At 42.4% G+C, this 14136-nt stretch overlaps 1 protein-coding gene across 1 annotated transcript in view; it reads left to right on the top strand.

Moving 5' to 3' along the window:
• The first annotated feature begins 462 nt into the window (after positions 1-462).
• The window catches only part of FAT3 (FAT atypical cadherin 3), a 76004-nt gene continuing 62330 nt past the window's right edge, over positions 463-14136 (top strand). The window contains exons 1-3 of the mRNA XM_032595063.1: positions 463-558; positions 740-950; positions 9911-10050. Coding sequence (XP_032450954.1) covers positions 463-558; positions 740-950; positions 9911-10050 — 447 coding nt within the window. The remainder of the gene's footprint in view (positions 559-739; positions 951-9910; positions 10051-14136) is intronic.

Below are 14136 nucleotides of genomic sequence, written 5' to 3'. Positions count from 1 at the left end.
AAAAACTCATTTTTAAATTTCCCATCAGTGGTTTTTGCTTGTTGGACTTGAACCCTCATTGAAGTCCAGGACACCATAGCAGTTGACCCTGCACAGCTGGGTGAGGAGACATGCTTTCTTCAGTTCTTAAATAAGATCACAGAGGAGAGTCATTGGTACCTCTCCTCCCTATCCTGCTGTCTCTGGGAGCCCATGCTTTCACCAAGAGAGTCCTTCACCCCTTCAGAGTTGGTATAACTCAAAGGCTTCTGAGGCAGTTAGAGCAAGGCTGCTGCCTCTCTCACACCTAGCCCATCACCCTCCTGGGATTCTGAGTGAATAGAGTGCTTCTCCAGAATAAAGCAGAAGGAAGGAGCTGCACAACACAACCACACATACACACACACACACACACACACACACACTCACAAATTAGCTATTCCTGTCTATGTAACTATCATCTGTGCCCATAAAACACTAAAAATGATAAGCGCCGCTTTTGCTTTTCAAGTTGTCCACATCTGTAAAGTTGGTGGTGGTTCAGATCACCTTCTGGTGAATGCAGTGTGGGACCCCCAGGTGACTGAGTTGTCTCCCCCAATTCCTGAGCTCATTCTCCCCAGATCCACTCTCCCTTCCCTTTGCTGACACTGATGAGGATGGATTCTTGGGCCAACAACAGATGTGTGACAGACCTAGATTTCCACAGGGATCTGACTGAGCTCTAAGACCTCTTTCTCTGTTCTCTCCGTGTGAGTAGATAAAGGCAGTGGACAATGGGCGCCCACAGAAATCCTCCACGGCCCGCCTCCACATTGAATGGATTAAGAAACCACCCCCTTCACCTATACCACTGACTTTTGATGAGCCGTTTTATAACTTCACAGTAATGGAAAGCGATAGAGTCACCGAGATTGTGGGGGTGGTGTCTGTGCAGCCAGCTAACACCCCTCTGTGGTTTGACATAGTTGGTAAGTTTGAGTCCCCCAGAGCAGTACTGGCCAACGTAATCATTGACTGGAGGAACAAGCAAAAAAAAAAAAAAAAAAAATCAGAAACAAAAACAAAAAAAAAATACAAAAAATTTAAAAATTAAAAAAAAAAAAACCACTAACAATTAGTGCTAAGACGAAAAGATATATAGTGCTGGAATGCAAAAGAGCCAGTAAAATGAATAATCGACCTGTGCTTTCGTTCCAACTCTGTAGCTAAGCTGAACAGAAAGTGCTCTCTGGCTGGATTTTCCATAGTATGTTATTTACTGCAATCTTAATGTCTTTCTGTGTGTCATTTAAATTCTATTGTCACACTTGGCTAATCTCATTTCTAAATGTATTGATGGTACTAGACTTTGCTGTCCTTCATTTCTCTCTTTTTCTTCACCTTTTTTCTGCATTCTGTTCTTTTTTTTTTTCTGCTCCCGACTGCCCTGCTTCAAGGTGGCAAGCATGCTCGAGAGATGTTCTATATTCTACAGACAGCTTGTGGGCAGAACTGTTCAACAGAAGGTACCCTTAGTGCAAACACATTTGCTAAAATACAGCTATCCAATCTGCCTTTTACGGTTTTTTTTTTTAAGCAAATTAAATTACATCTTTCATAACTGCCTGTGACAGGCTGAAGTGCAGCCCACAGATTTCATACATGCCTCTAACAACTATTGCATTACTCGTATCCACTGACTCCTTTGTTTGAGGTTTGATGGGGTTTGAATTTGGGGGGAGGGGTGGTTTTGATTTCTTTAAAAAGATTTTTTTCTCTTTGCTTTTGAGGTATATGGGCTTTTTGTTGTTTTGTTTTTATCATTTTGTAGGTTGGGTTTTTGGGCCTTTTCCGATTGAAAAATAAATTAAAATTTATCCCAACACCTCTGTTTTGCCGCGGTAGTGCCATTCATAGACCAAAAAGCTCCACCAAGAGGGGTCCCTGGCTGCCATCCACAAAAGTAAAGACAGGAAATGGAACCCAGATATATAGCCAGTGAGAGCTTCCTATGAGAACAGAATAGAGAAAGCAGACGGAAGCATGTAGGACAGACCTTGGGAGCCAACCTTTAAATTCTTTGAAAGAAAATGAGCAAGCAGGCTGCAAAAGGAGAGGGCAGAACAGCAGCCCTGCCCTCCACACATAGGCAGGGAGAGGTGGTGCAGGGGAAACCAGTGCTGAGGACGGCGAAACAAAACAGCCCCTAGCCTGGAGGACAGAACGGGGAGAATGTGCCAGCCCTGGATCTGACACCGGGTTGAGCTGGGTCTGACTTCCCACGGTTCTTTGTGGGAGGCCGGGAATCCAGAAACCTGGTCTGTGGGAATCATTTCCCTCCATTTGTCATTGCCTGGATCGGATGGGCAGGAACCTACCTCTCTTCCCAGGAATGGCTGGATCTGGAGAAAGCATTTAGAACATTCCACATCTGTTTTCATGAGGCACAGGAAAAAGAATGCCCCGTGGCCTCCAACCAAACCTCAGTAGAAGGTCCTGTGAACTCCCCCAAAACGGGCGTGTTTTCTACATATTTCATCTTACGGAATGCTGGTAGAATGTCTTTGCTTTCCTTAGTTGGCATTAGTCACGCCATCCCTGTACATGACCATCCTCATTCTGAACTTTCAACTCCTTCTTCGTCTCCACTTAATGCATTAGAAGTGGAACCTCTTCTGATCCAGGAAAGATGTCTTAGATTCCGTATCTTCTCACTAGTTTTCAGCCCACAAAGTTATTATCTCATGCAGCTTCTTCTTTCTTGGTGGCACACGTGCCTCACCTGATTGTCTGCGCTGTCATCCTTCGTGGTTCCTTCACTGCCGCCCCCAGTCGGAGTTGTAGAAAATGCATCTTGGTTTGCACATGTGCCCCCTGATACCAGGCCTCTAGGGGCATGTGCAATAATGATTGATTTCTTTTAAATATCCCAGAGAAGAGTGCAGTCAACCCTCAACAGGCAACAGGGCTCCTGGTGTGCTGTCCTAAGCTGTGGGAGGGGTTGCTGTCTCTCATCAGCCACCAGCGTACCTCCTTCCTCCCCTGACGCACCAGTTCACAAGCACCTCTGCACCCCACAGCACTGCTTCTCTCCCTCATGTGATCCACGTCTGCAACCTCGTGCCCCACAACACAACCTGCTACCATCTCCGCCCACCCAGGAACCCCTTATTTGTACACAGCACAAATCCTACAAAGCATACCTTTCTCTGACGCTCTGACCCCAGATATCCAAGTCAGTTTGCAATTCCTTAGCATTTCTGTGTGTGTGTGTGTGTGTGTGTGTGTGTGTGTGTGATTGGGTGGAGGTAAGCATGCCTAGTAATGCTGCATGTAACATTACCTGCACGTTTTCATGTTCGCATTGTTAGTGCTATTGTGCATTTTCATTTCTGTTGATCAATGATCATTCTCTTTTTAATGTTTATTTATTTTGAGAGAGAGAGAGAGAGAGAGAGATAGAGTGTGTGTGTGTGTGTGTGTGTGTGTGTGTGTGCATGAGCTGGGAAAAGGGTGCAGAGAGAGTGGGAGAGAGAGAATCCCAAGTAGGCTCTGTGCTGTCAGCTCACAGCCTGATGAGGAGGCTCGAACTCACAAATCATGAGATCACGACCTGAGTCTAAATCAAGAGTCAGCCACTTAACCGACTAAGCCACCCAGGCACCCCAATCCAATCTCATTCTTAACCCTTAGGTCAACGTCTTTTTCTCCTCATTCCTTCCTCCTGCCAGTGCTTCTGTTGATTGCTTCAGGGAGAGTGGAATAAACCATGGTGATGGAGGAGATGCTCCAGCCAGCCAATGCATTAACCCTACTAATGCCTCTTGAGATGACCTCAGAGTCAGGGTGACCTTCCAGTGTCTTTCCAGCCATAGCAACCATAGCCCCTTGGACAAAATGAGAGCTAGTCCAAGAAGAGAGGGGTAGTTTACAGATGACAGCCCTCCCTGGAGTGAATCTCTTCAGGCTGCTCCAAATCCACATCCAGAAATCATTATCAAAAACATAGCAGCAGTTTCCATGTCTCACCACCTTCGTGCTTCTAAATGCCGTACTCTTCCTAAAGAATCCTCCCCGTATCAGTACATGGAGTAGTTCTCTACATGAAGACCTACAGGGTTGTCCCTCTAGTCTAGATGCTTCCACCACAGAGATTTCACTGTAGATCTGGTATCATCTAGCTGACCTTCTCTTACAGATTGAGCTTACTGGGCCCAGTGCCCAAACAGAATGTGGTTTTATTTCCATCCCCACATCCAGCCAACAACATCTTGAAACACCAACTCTATGTCACCACCAAAGTTAAATCTTTCCTCCAGATGCTGGGGTTGCTTTCAGTATCAGTATGGTCCCCTTTCCACCAAATCCCCCTTTTGAGAATCCTTTCTAATCTAACAGAGTCATTTTTTTTTTCAATCTGCTGACAGTGTCTTTCCCCTTCTCTAAAAACCTATTGTTTTCTTTATCGTATTCAGATGTTTCCTTCTCACTTTCGAGATTTCTTGCTTATTTATCCTGGGCCATCCAGACTCTCCACTCTCTTCCCTTTCTCCTTGCCTAAGCATCTTCCTTGGCCAAGCTAACACAAAGGGAAAAGAGAGGGAATCGTGCTTCCCAATGCTTGAGAAACTTGACAGTATACTGTGGTTGAGTGTTGACATACACTGTCAACATGGATCTGAGATGAGATGTCGGGCGTATTTATCGGTCTTGCCCAGGTAAATACTCTGTGACTCTTCCAGTGGAGTCAAGATTTGGTTCCATCATAGACCTAGTGTATTTAGATACCTATACAGACACTCAAGGTTACAGAGCATGCGACGTCCTGACCTAGCACTTAACAACTTACAAATGCTATAACGAATGAATTCTCATTAAGTAAGCGGAAAGAGTGTTTCTGCATGCTTTTTCCCCTGAGAGTATTGTCTCCTCATTTCCATATTTCCAGATCTACCTGAGTGTTGTTTAACTTCCTTCGTTTTCCTCCCACTGTAATAGGAATTCACAAAAACTGTAGCAAGCAAGATTTTGTTCCCAAGTCTGGCCCCCCGTACCACTGATCTGCCAGTCACTTTTCTGTTCCTCCAAAGAGACCATTGCTTACAGTATTATGTAGCTAGACCCTCCTCAGCTTCCAGAAACAGAAGCTCCACTTGTAACCCAGTTAAGAAAGCTGTAATTAAAAGGAAACATAATAAAGTTCAGCTGTTCCGTGTTTAAACAGCCCAATGCACAGCATGTTCATTCTCTGTGTTAAAAGGGAAAGAAAACGAAGGGAACAAAAATAACCCATAATCCTCTGTGGCTTTGTCACATATCTTCACACTTCTCAGGAGACTATGATTCAACCCAGCGGCTCCTTGATTTACATTCTTTGTAATGTGCACACAATCTGGTTCACAGTTCATTCCCCGCATCTTTATCCCGATGGCAAATGTCTGTATGGAACGACCACCGCTATTACATACTTCAAACAATGCCTCTCGACCCACAGTTGATGGCGGACACTGCCACCCATTTTGCTAGCTTTTCACCTGATACTTCGATTAGAAAAAATGGTTGTTCTTCTCGAGAGTAAACGTTTAAAATGTCTTTGCTTATTGTATTTGAAAACAACTCTCTGACAGTGCAAGCTAGCACATAGGTCCAACTCTAGCTGAAGTACTTATCTGTGTTGCTGATCACCTTGGCTCTTCGTCTGTCATAGGTTCTTTGGGTTCTGGGCTGCTTCTGTCTCCTAAGCTTACACCTGTCCTTCTTGAACCTTGTCCCCAGTGGAGCCATCCGTTAGGATTGGATCAAGTGGGCAAGTGAACTCTTTAGCAGCAGGCCTGTTCTCTGACTATAGATTGGGTCTTTCCTAATCAAGTGGCCATATTTCTTTATCACAAAACTCTTACCCATCCCTCCTGAGAGAAGCCATGTCTGTCTACCACTTCTAATACACCGGTTTATCCATTCGAGTAGCGTTTGCTCAAAATCATTCAATTAACATCAAATACTTCAGTTCTCCTATTCTGCACTCTGTCCCTAATTTGCTCCCAAATGACCCTCTCTTTTCTCTGTCACAACAATATAGACCATGAAGCACATCTGAAGAGGTTTCAGGGAAATAATAAAAAGCCTAAACAACACTTTGTATATTCGTTATTTTAAGAAAATGAATTTTAAACCAGATTGTAGAAGGCATTTTCCTTCCTACCACTGTTTCCTGACCTCCACCCAGCATCTCCTGCCTTCCATGTAAATATCCTTTTCGGCCCTATACTGTGCTTGCTTCATTCCAAGACAGAAAACTATTCATGATCAAACCGTAATCGGTGTTTAGCGTTTTTCCTTAAGTTTGCTGTACATGCTGAACTTGAATGAACAGCTTGTGAACGACTCCCTTAATTCATTGACATTCAGCAGCTCAGTGTTTTGGAAGCTTCTCACATAACACTTCCCCCTTGGTGACTACTAGATTTTGGTTGGTGTTTTTATAATTACACACAGAGTGGAATGGAATCATGTGCTAGGGGAGGAGCCTGGAAACGTCTCTAAAGAGGACAGTGGTGTGATACCCACCATTGGATCTCATTATGGAGAGATGGTGGTACTTTGGACCCTTCTTTAAAGAAAGACTTGACCAAATCATGATCCAATGCCCTGGCTGCCGAAAATATGCAAGCAGTAGCTGCTGGCTTAAAGTATTTTCACTCTCGTCCCATTTTTGAAGCTTTTTAGGACATTATGACTTGGTACATTTAACTTTAGAACCCAGTAGAAATCCAACCCTCCTCTTCTGCTCTCTGTTTACTCTGGTACACCCGTCTTTACCAAAAATGGTCACAGAGGAATGTCCCTGACATGAACTATCTGTTATGTGGGCTGTTCACAACCTTGCTTTTAACCATCTCTGCCGCACACCCCTGCAGCAACGCTCAGGCTGTGACTTTTCTACTTTCCCACTTTGTTGAAACTCAGACCAGCTCGGCGGTGTTCTCCCCTGCCCCCACCTTTTGTTTAGCCTAACGCTGCTGCACCAGCATACTCTGGCTTTGCATGTTGTGTTACTGGCTCTGAGGAAGCACATCTTGTTTAAACGGAATGCTGCTAGTGAAAATGGACTCCTACCATTTGATACTCTCACCCCAGATGAATTGGACATGGTTTCCTATGAAATGAAATCACCTTTCAGGCTAAAAGGGAGCCTGAGAAATGAGCCCTGGGGGAGAGATATGGCGTCGTTTATGAAATGGGATGCCTAAGTGGTAGGTTATTAAATTGCGTGAGGGTTGATGGTGAACTGCTGGTCTAGATTCTGTGTCCCTTGTCAGAAATTCATTTTAAAACTCAGGCAAGATTTTGGGAACCTTGTTTCCCGTGATATCTTGGTTTAACTGGGAGCACATGCCCTGGAAGTAACTACCAGAGGCTGCTCGCCATATTGATGGACTGAGAAACACTTCACAGACTCTCTCTCTCAAGTTCCCCTTGATATGCTTTCCATTTGTCTACTTCCCTACCCCTTTAGAGCTTTCTGGTCCAGAGCATTTGAAACTGTAGTAGTGGATGAGGGAGACACGCGCACACACACACACACACGTGCGCGCATGCACACATGCAGAGGAGTGAGAATTATAAAAAATTACAACCATAAAACTAGCCAGAAATGCTTTTTGATATAAAAAATGAGTAATAAGAAAACACAATCTACATGTCATATGTAATTTATGTAAATTTTATGCCACTCAGCCCATGAAATGATTATGCCTTTCATCACAAGGCCCTGAGGAAAATGTGAGTCTCAGGCAGTGAGGGAGAGCACATAGGATTTCCCCATTTAAACAGGAACTGAAACTGGAAATCTTTGCTTGGGTGTTCTCTAAATTTTATTTTCATTCATCTTTAAACTGGAGCACACCAAAGTTTTATAGTTTGCATAATTTCTACTTTGCCTCTGCCTACAACTTTCCACCTTCTAAAATAATTTCCTTATCCTCTATCCTTACCCTGCCCACCCCCCACCCCCACACACACACACAAAAATGTGTTCTTCATATTTAAGAAAGCCAACAACCCGGTTAGGAAAACATTCTGAAGATGATTTTAAGTCTGATTTAAAATATGAAGTAGTCCCCACCCAAAACAGCCAAAAAGTGGCACTCTACGCTTCCTTCTACACAAGTCTGACATATTTTATGTCGTTTCTTTGAAATTTTCCATGGCAAAGTGTTTTTGGTTTTTTTTTCCTCAGAATGTACCAGTTGATAGCAAATTATTTTCCTTTGCTCATTAGGATGGTTATTCAAAATCCCTGAATCAGCCTTACGCTTTATTTCATGTGGTTATCAACAGGAAGCACTCCCTTTGAAAGAGACACGGTGACCTGAGGCTTACTTCCCTGTTCAGCCCAGATTTCCTCCTTTTTCTCCTTCTCCTGTTCTTCAAAAGATTTTTTTTTTTTTGGAGTGCTCCTCAGTAAATCAATTAAAGATATTAATTGGAAGATGAGTCTCTTTTTAGATGAAATTTTTGAAAAATATATCATCTCCAAGCAATTCTGTGGTCCCCTGTATCTCCATAACTTTAATTAAATGTCAAGGGCAATTATGTTCTCTCTAGCAATTAAGTAATCCTAAGTGTATATGACAGCTGCAAGCAATAAGTATTGAAATATATATGACCAGGGTTTTTTTTTTTAGTAAACCATGTGATTTATTCTGTGTCACTGTATATCAAATTCTACTAATTCAGGTAAAATTCTCCTTTCCCTTAACTCATCCACTCATTTGTAATTGTAATATCTAGATATTGTATACGGTATTGTTCACTGACCAGCAAAATGAAATGTAAAGTATGTTGAATGGAAGAGAACCCAAGATTTCTTTTCTAAAATATGAAATTCAGTAAGTGAATCGCCCCGTGTGCTATGGCTAAATAAAATTACTGTCCAAGAACAAAAGTAATTGACATCATGGAATTTCAGACTGAAATAAATGGAGCTTGTGAACATATAGTGATATTTAATTAAAATCCATCCAACGTTTGTACCATTATCTTCTCTCCTCCTTAAAACAACAACAACTTTCATTTGGGGAAAAATCATAAATCACATTTTAGTTCACAGAGATGAAAACAGCTACAGTAATTTTAAAAAGGCCTGTGTTGTCTTAGCACATTATCAGGTATTCCTAGTCCAACAGAGAGGGAAGGAAAGTTTTTTAAACTTTCACACTGATTGTTTCATAAGTTGATGTCACATAAGCTGATGTTTTCTTCTACTTCCTTCCAGATTTCGTTTTGTAAATGTCCCATAAACTTTCTACCTTTTGGGGAGAAAAATAATTTGCACTGTCAGGATGGCAAAAGACAATTTTTCTGTAAATATCCCAACTTACAGATATAGAATTTTTATATGAAACTCAATTTTTTGGCTTTTTCTTATTTTCTAGTATTTATAATTTTATTTCTGACATCTAATGGAGGGGATCTGAACTCTACCAACCAGAGTTTACCATCAATCCTAAAATAGATTCAAGAGTGTCTACGTAGTGTTGTTAATAATTGAACTATTTGTTTACTTAGAATTTAATCTACTTTAGAAAAGCAGAAAGGTCTACAAATCCTTAGCATAGAAGCCATAGCCACAGGGGGTTGGAAGGCCTGCAGTTTTCTAAATATTTTACTGACTCAGTTTATGCTTCACTTCTGTAACATTAGTGCTGAGGTTTTTCTTTGCAATACATTCTTTTTTGTGACATTTGTTATGCATTGAAGAGGCTGTGTTTTGTAATATAAATTAAGTTGGAAATAGAGGTCCCATTTAAGATGTACAAAACTGAGCCAGAGGGATGCCTGTCAAAAAATATTTCTATATAAGAGTTCCCTTTAAAGCTATATGCTTCAATAGACGTAATAACTTCTCAGATATGCTAATTTCATGTTGTTTTTGTGAAATCATCAGGGGGGAATTTTGACAGCTCTTTTGACGCAGAGAAGGGTGTTGGGACCATTGTCATTGCCAAACCTTTGGATGCGGAGCAGAGGTCCATCTATAATATGAGTGTGGAAGTCACCGATGGGACAAATGTTGCTGTCACTCAGGTAAGATGTCAAATTACTAAATGGTAAGAATGCCAAACGATCTGCTAAAGTCATTGGTGCAAGTGATTAGACAATGTGTTGAAAGTAGTAAATTATGTCCACGGATTTCTACCGTATTTAAAACAATCGTCTGAGAGAACAACCTGGCAAAAAGATTGTATCAATGGTATTGTATAACTTAGCCATCTCCTTCAAGAGATTGTGACTGTTCATGCATGGAAGAGGGATATGTATTTGCTTCCTGATCATTTACTGTAGATTTCTCTCTTTGACAACAAAGTCAGCTGTCCTTGAATTTACAAGAAAGAGGGCATGTATATTGTCTGAGTCAACACATCATTATATTCTTCACCTTTTCACGTGTCGGTCTCAGAGAGTTAGAGCTAGAGGCACCTAAGAGTCCAAATTCATTTCACAAACTAAGATGAGTGATATATCCACAGCCTTACTTGAGAACAAGGACTGAGAGCTAGATTCCCTGCCTCCCATCTCTTGTTCTAGCCTCTATGCCATTGGTCCCTTATCCTGGCCGCACAGTAAGGTGCGCTGCTTGTAGGGGCCCAGGGTGTTGAAACCACTGAAGCCTGGGCCGCACCCTCAGAGATCCTGCATGATCCTGCTTGTTAGCAGCTGGGGATGAGGACCATTGCTTGAACTCTGGTATGTGAGTGTTTATGAAAGGGCCTTGAGAGCAAGGAGGAGGAGAACATATGTGGGTGAGACTAACACGATGTTAGATATCAATATGGGGCAGATTTACCCTAAATATGAGAGGATTTTCTTGTTTTCTGTTTTAGCATCAGAGACCTCAGGCCAGTTATGGCAGAGGACTGGCCCACACTCATATCCTAAAATCTCTCCATTCTCCTTACTTCTGTCTCCTGTTCTCATGACCCCAGAGGCCATCACTAGTTAATCAAGGTCCTTTTTCCTGCTCAGCCCAAATGTGCCCTGAGACTCCTCAACACAAAGGTTCAGGAAGTGAAGATGAAATTTTTGCCAACCCTAAAGTAAGCAAACGTTGATTGGTTTAAAACTTGTTGTAAGCTTGGGGTGCCTGGGTGGCTCAGCTGGTTAAATGGACAGCTCTTGATTTCAGCCCAGGTTATGATCACATGGTTCATGGGTTCAAGCCCCCCATCAGGCTCTGCACTGACAGCCTGCTTGGGATTCATTCTCTCTCTCTCTCTCTCTCTCTCTCTCTCTCTCTCTCTCTCTCTCCCTCTCTCTCCCTCTGCCCCTCCCCTACTCTCTTGCACGCTCTCTTTCTCTCTCTCTCTCTCTCAAAATAAATTTAAAAAAACATGGTTTAAGTTCTTGTAACTATGTAGTTTTAAAAAGGAGAAAGGAGGATTATTTCATGCACTGCCTCTTAGTTTGAATTGGTTTCAAAAATACTATGAGACTTTCTCCTTTGACGCTGTTCATAATCATAAAATGGTGGAATTTTAAAGAAACACGAGAGTTCATCTTTACTTTTTACTTTTTTACTTTACCTTTTCCTTTTCACTCAAATAAACTGAAACCCAGAAAGGGGACATGACATGCACATGACAGGGCAGCCATGTGTGGTGACTCCTAATCCTTCAACCTGTGTCTTTCCCTAGGATGACCATAAGACCCTAATTGCCTGAGAGAGACCCATTTACACCTGTTACACTGGTGTAACTCCCATTCACTCTTAAATTGCCTCAGTTGGGACGATAAATTCTACAGCCACCTACTTAAATCTGTACTGCTTCAGAGTATTTTCTTTTTTTTTTTTTATTTTTAAAATTTTGGGGGGAGGAGGGGGGAGATAGACACAGAGTGTGAGTGGGGGAAGGGCAGAGAGAGAGGGAGACACAGAATCTGAAGCAGGTTCCAGGCTCTGAGCTGTCAGCACAGAGTCCAACACAGGGCTCGAGCCCATGAACCACGAGATCATGACCTGAGCCAAAGTCAGATGATCAACCTACTGAGCCACCCAGGTGCCCCCAGAGTATTTTCAAGACTAAAATACAGATTCCTGGAAAGGACACCATGGTTGAGATCCTATGGGAATCACACAATCTAAAAGCAAGCCCCAAAGACTGATACAAAACAACCCACTTGCAATATTTCTAAGTCTTTATTGCTAATTCACTTTTTAAACTAGCCATTCCTTAGCAAAGCCAACCTCAACTTCTGCATCATTTAAAAATACAAGACCAAGTTGAGTAAAATACAAAGAAAGCATGGAACTGTATTCATTTCCATACTTTTTTCCAGGGTTTTATAACAATTGGATTAAATGGCAATTCAGTGTGCCTAGAATGTTACAGATACACATTAAGTAGGTTTAAAATGAGTGAATGGATAGCAGGTGGTAACATATTCAGCGGGGCCTACATGGCAGGTATGCTGGATCTTCAAAGCACAGAACTGATTCATGGTAACCAGAAAAACAAAAAAATTATCAGTGAGGCTTTTCTTGTAGAATTTTTTTAGGACCAGACGAGAAATCATTTAACAGTATGTATTCCGCAAATATTTCTTGGGTTCACACCATGTGCTAGGAGGTGTGCTAGATGCCTGAGGTCACGGTGACTCAGAGTTTTAAAACCAGATGACTGATGTGCACACCCTTTTTTAAAAACTAACTTGAAAGCGTACATTATAAGATTCTGAATGTACACATTGTTCAAGTTCTGCTTTGGTTGATTTTCTATCAGCCTAATGTGGAATTAGACCTCTCTCCAGAGCAGTTGGGAAGAGGTGGAGAATCCAGGCGAACTTAGATGTTTCCCTTGGCAAGGCCAAACTAAGTAGGTTGACGAAGGGTATCAGGAGATTTTCTTTCAAAAGCTTCGAAGCCACTCTGTGTCTCCAGGGCCATGACCTTCTCAGTAAGTGAGAACTAACCGTTTCCAAGGTATAAACTTGTGCACGATCAGTATTACCACCAGAAAACCATTACTCTGTCCATAAGGCCGCGTTCAGGCCTAAGTACCAACCCCCCCAGAGCCCCTGTCAATCCAGGCCTCTGCTTCTCTTTGCCACAGCCCCTCCGACAATAGAGAGAAAAGAGGTTGTCTCAACTAATCCAAGCCCTCTGTATCAAGGACACGTTTACAAAAAGATTATTTTGGTAAAGAAAAGGCATTCTAGATCTCTTTTAGAAACCACCAAAGCGTGTTCCAACCCATGACCCTAGGCAACTTAATGATTCCACCATCAAACAGATACCCTTCACCATATAACTAAGTAAATGTTTTGTAGCCCCAAAACACCTGTCCAGTTTCCCTTTGGGAACTTTCCTCTACTTTGTTCCTTTGGAATCATAAAACATCCATGACAAGGGCTTCAAGTCAGCCAGAAACAACATGTTGAATTTCACTTCACAAATGTCACACAAATCAGAGCCTCGGGGATCTCCGTGTCTACATGAAAACTCTTCCTTCATCTTCAGTTTTGTTCTGTTGTCCCAACTTGTAGGATTCTTGTGCCTCAGAGCTACAATATCTGGTGGCAAATAAACATCCTTTTCCTCACTGAGATCCCCTAGCATGAGTACAGAATATAAAATATATAAAACGGTCCTGTGGATTTCACGTTGCAAAGATTCAGATGTCCTAAATGAGCCCGTAAGCAGGTGACTTTCTCCGGCTGGAATGGGAAGAGAGGCGGCCAGAGGGAATGTCAGAGATTCCAAATGTGAGATGATTGGAAACATCGTCACTAGTTCAGGTACGGAGGGGGCGGTGTGACAAGGAACGCAGGCAGCCTTGAGGTGCTAAGAGGTGCTCCAGCCGACAGCCCACAAGGAAACGGGGACCCCGGGCCTAGAACCTCAGGGAACTAAATTTCATTAACAATCTAAGTGAGCCTGGAGCGGATTCACCCCCAGAGTTTCTGGAAAGGAACACAGCCCTGCTGACCTCTTGATTTTGGCTTTGTGAGACTCTAAGTAGAAAACACAGGTGAGCCTCACTATACTCCCAACTACTGACTTACAGAGCGAGGAGGTAATAAATGCGTGTCGTTTTAAGCCAAGTTTGTGGTAATTTGTTATGTTAGAAATAGGAAATAGAAATAGGAAACTATTTTGTGGGAAAGGCAAAGCAG

The sequence above is a fragment of the Lynx canadensis genome, chromosome D1 (genome assembly GCF_007474595.2).
Source record: "Lynx canadensis isolate LIC74 chromosome D1, mLynCan4.pri.v2, whole genome shotgun sequence".
Lineage (NCBI taxonomy): Eukaryota > Metazoa > Chordata > Mammalia > Carnivora > Felidae > Lynx > Lynx canadensis.
This window is presented reverse-complemented; position numbering and strand designations above follow the sequence as displayed.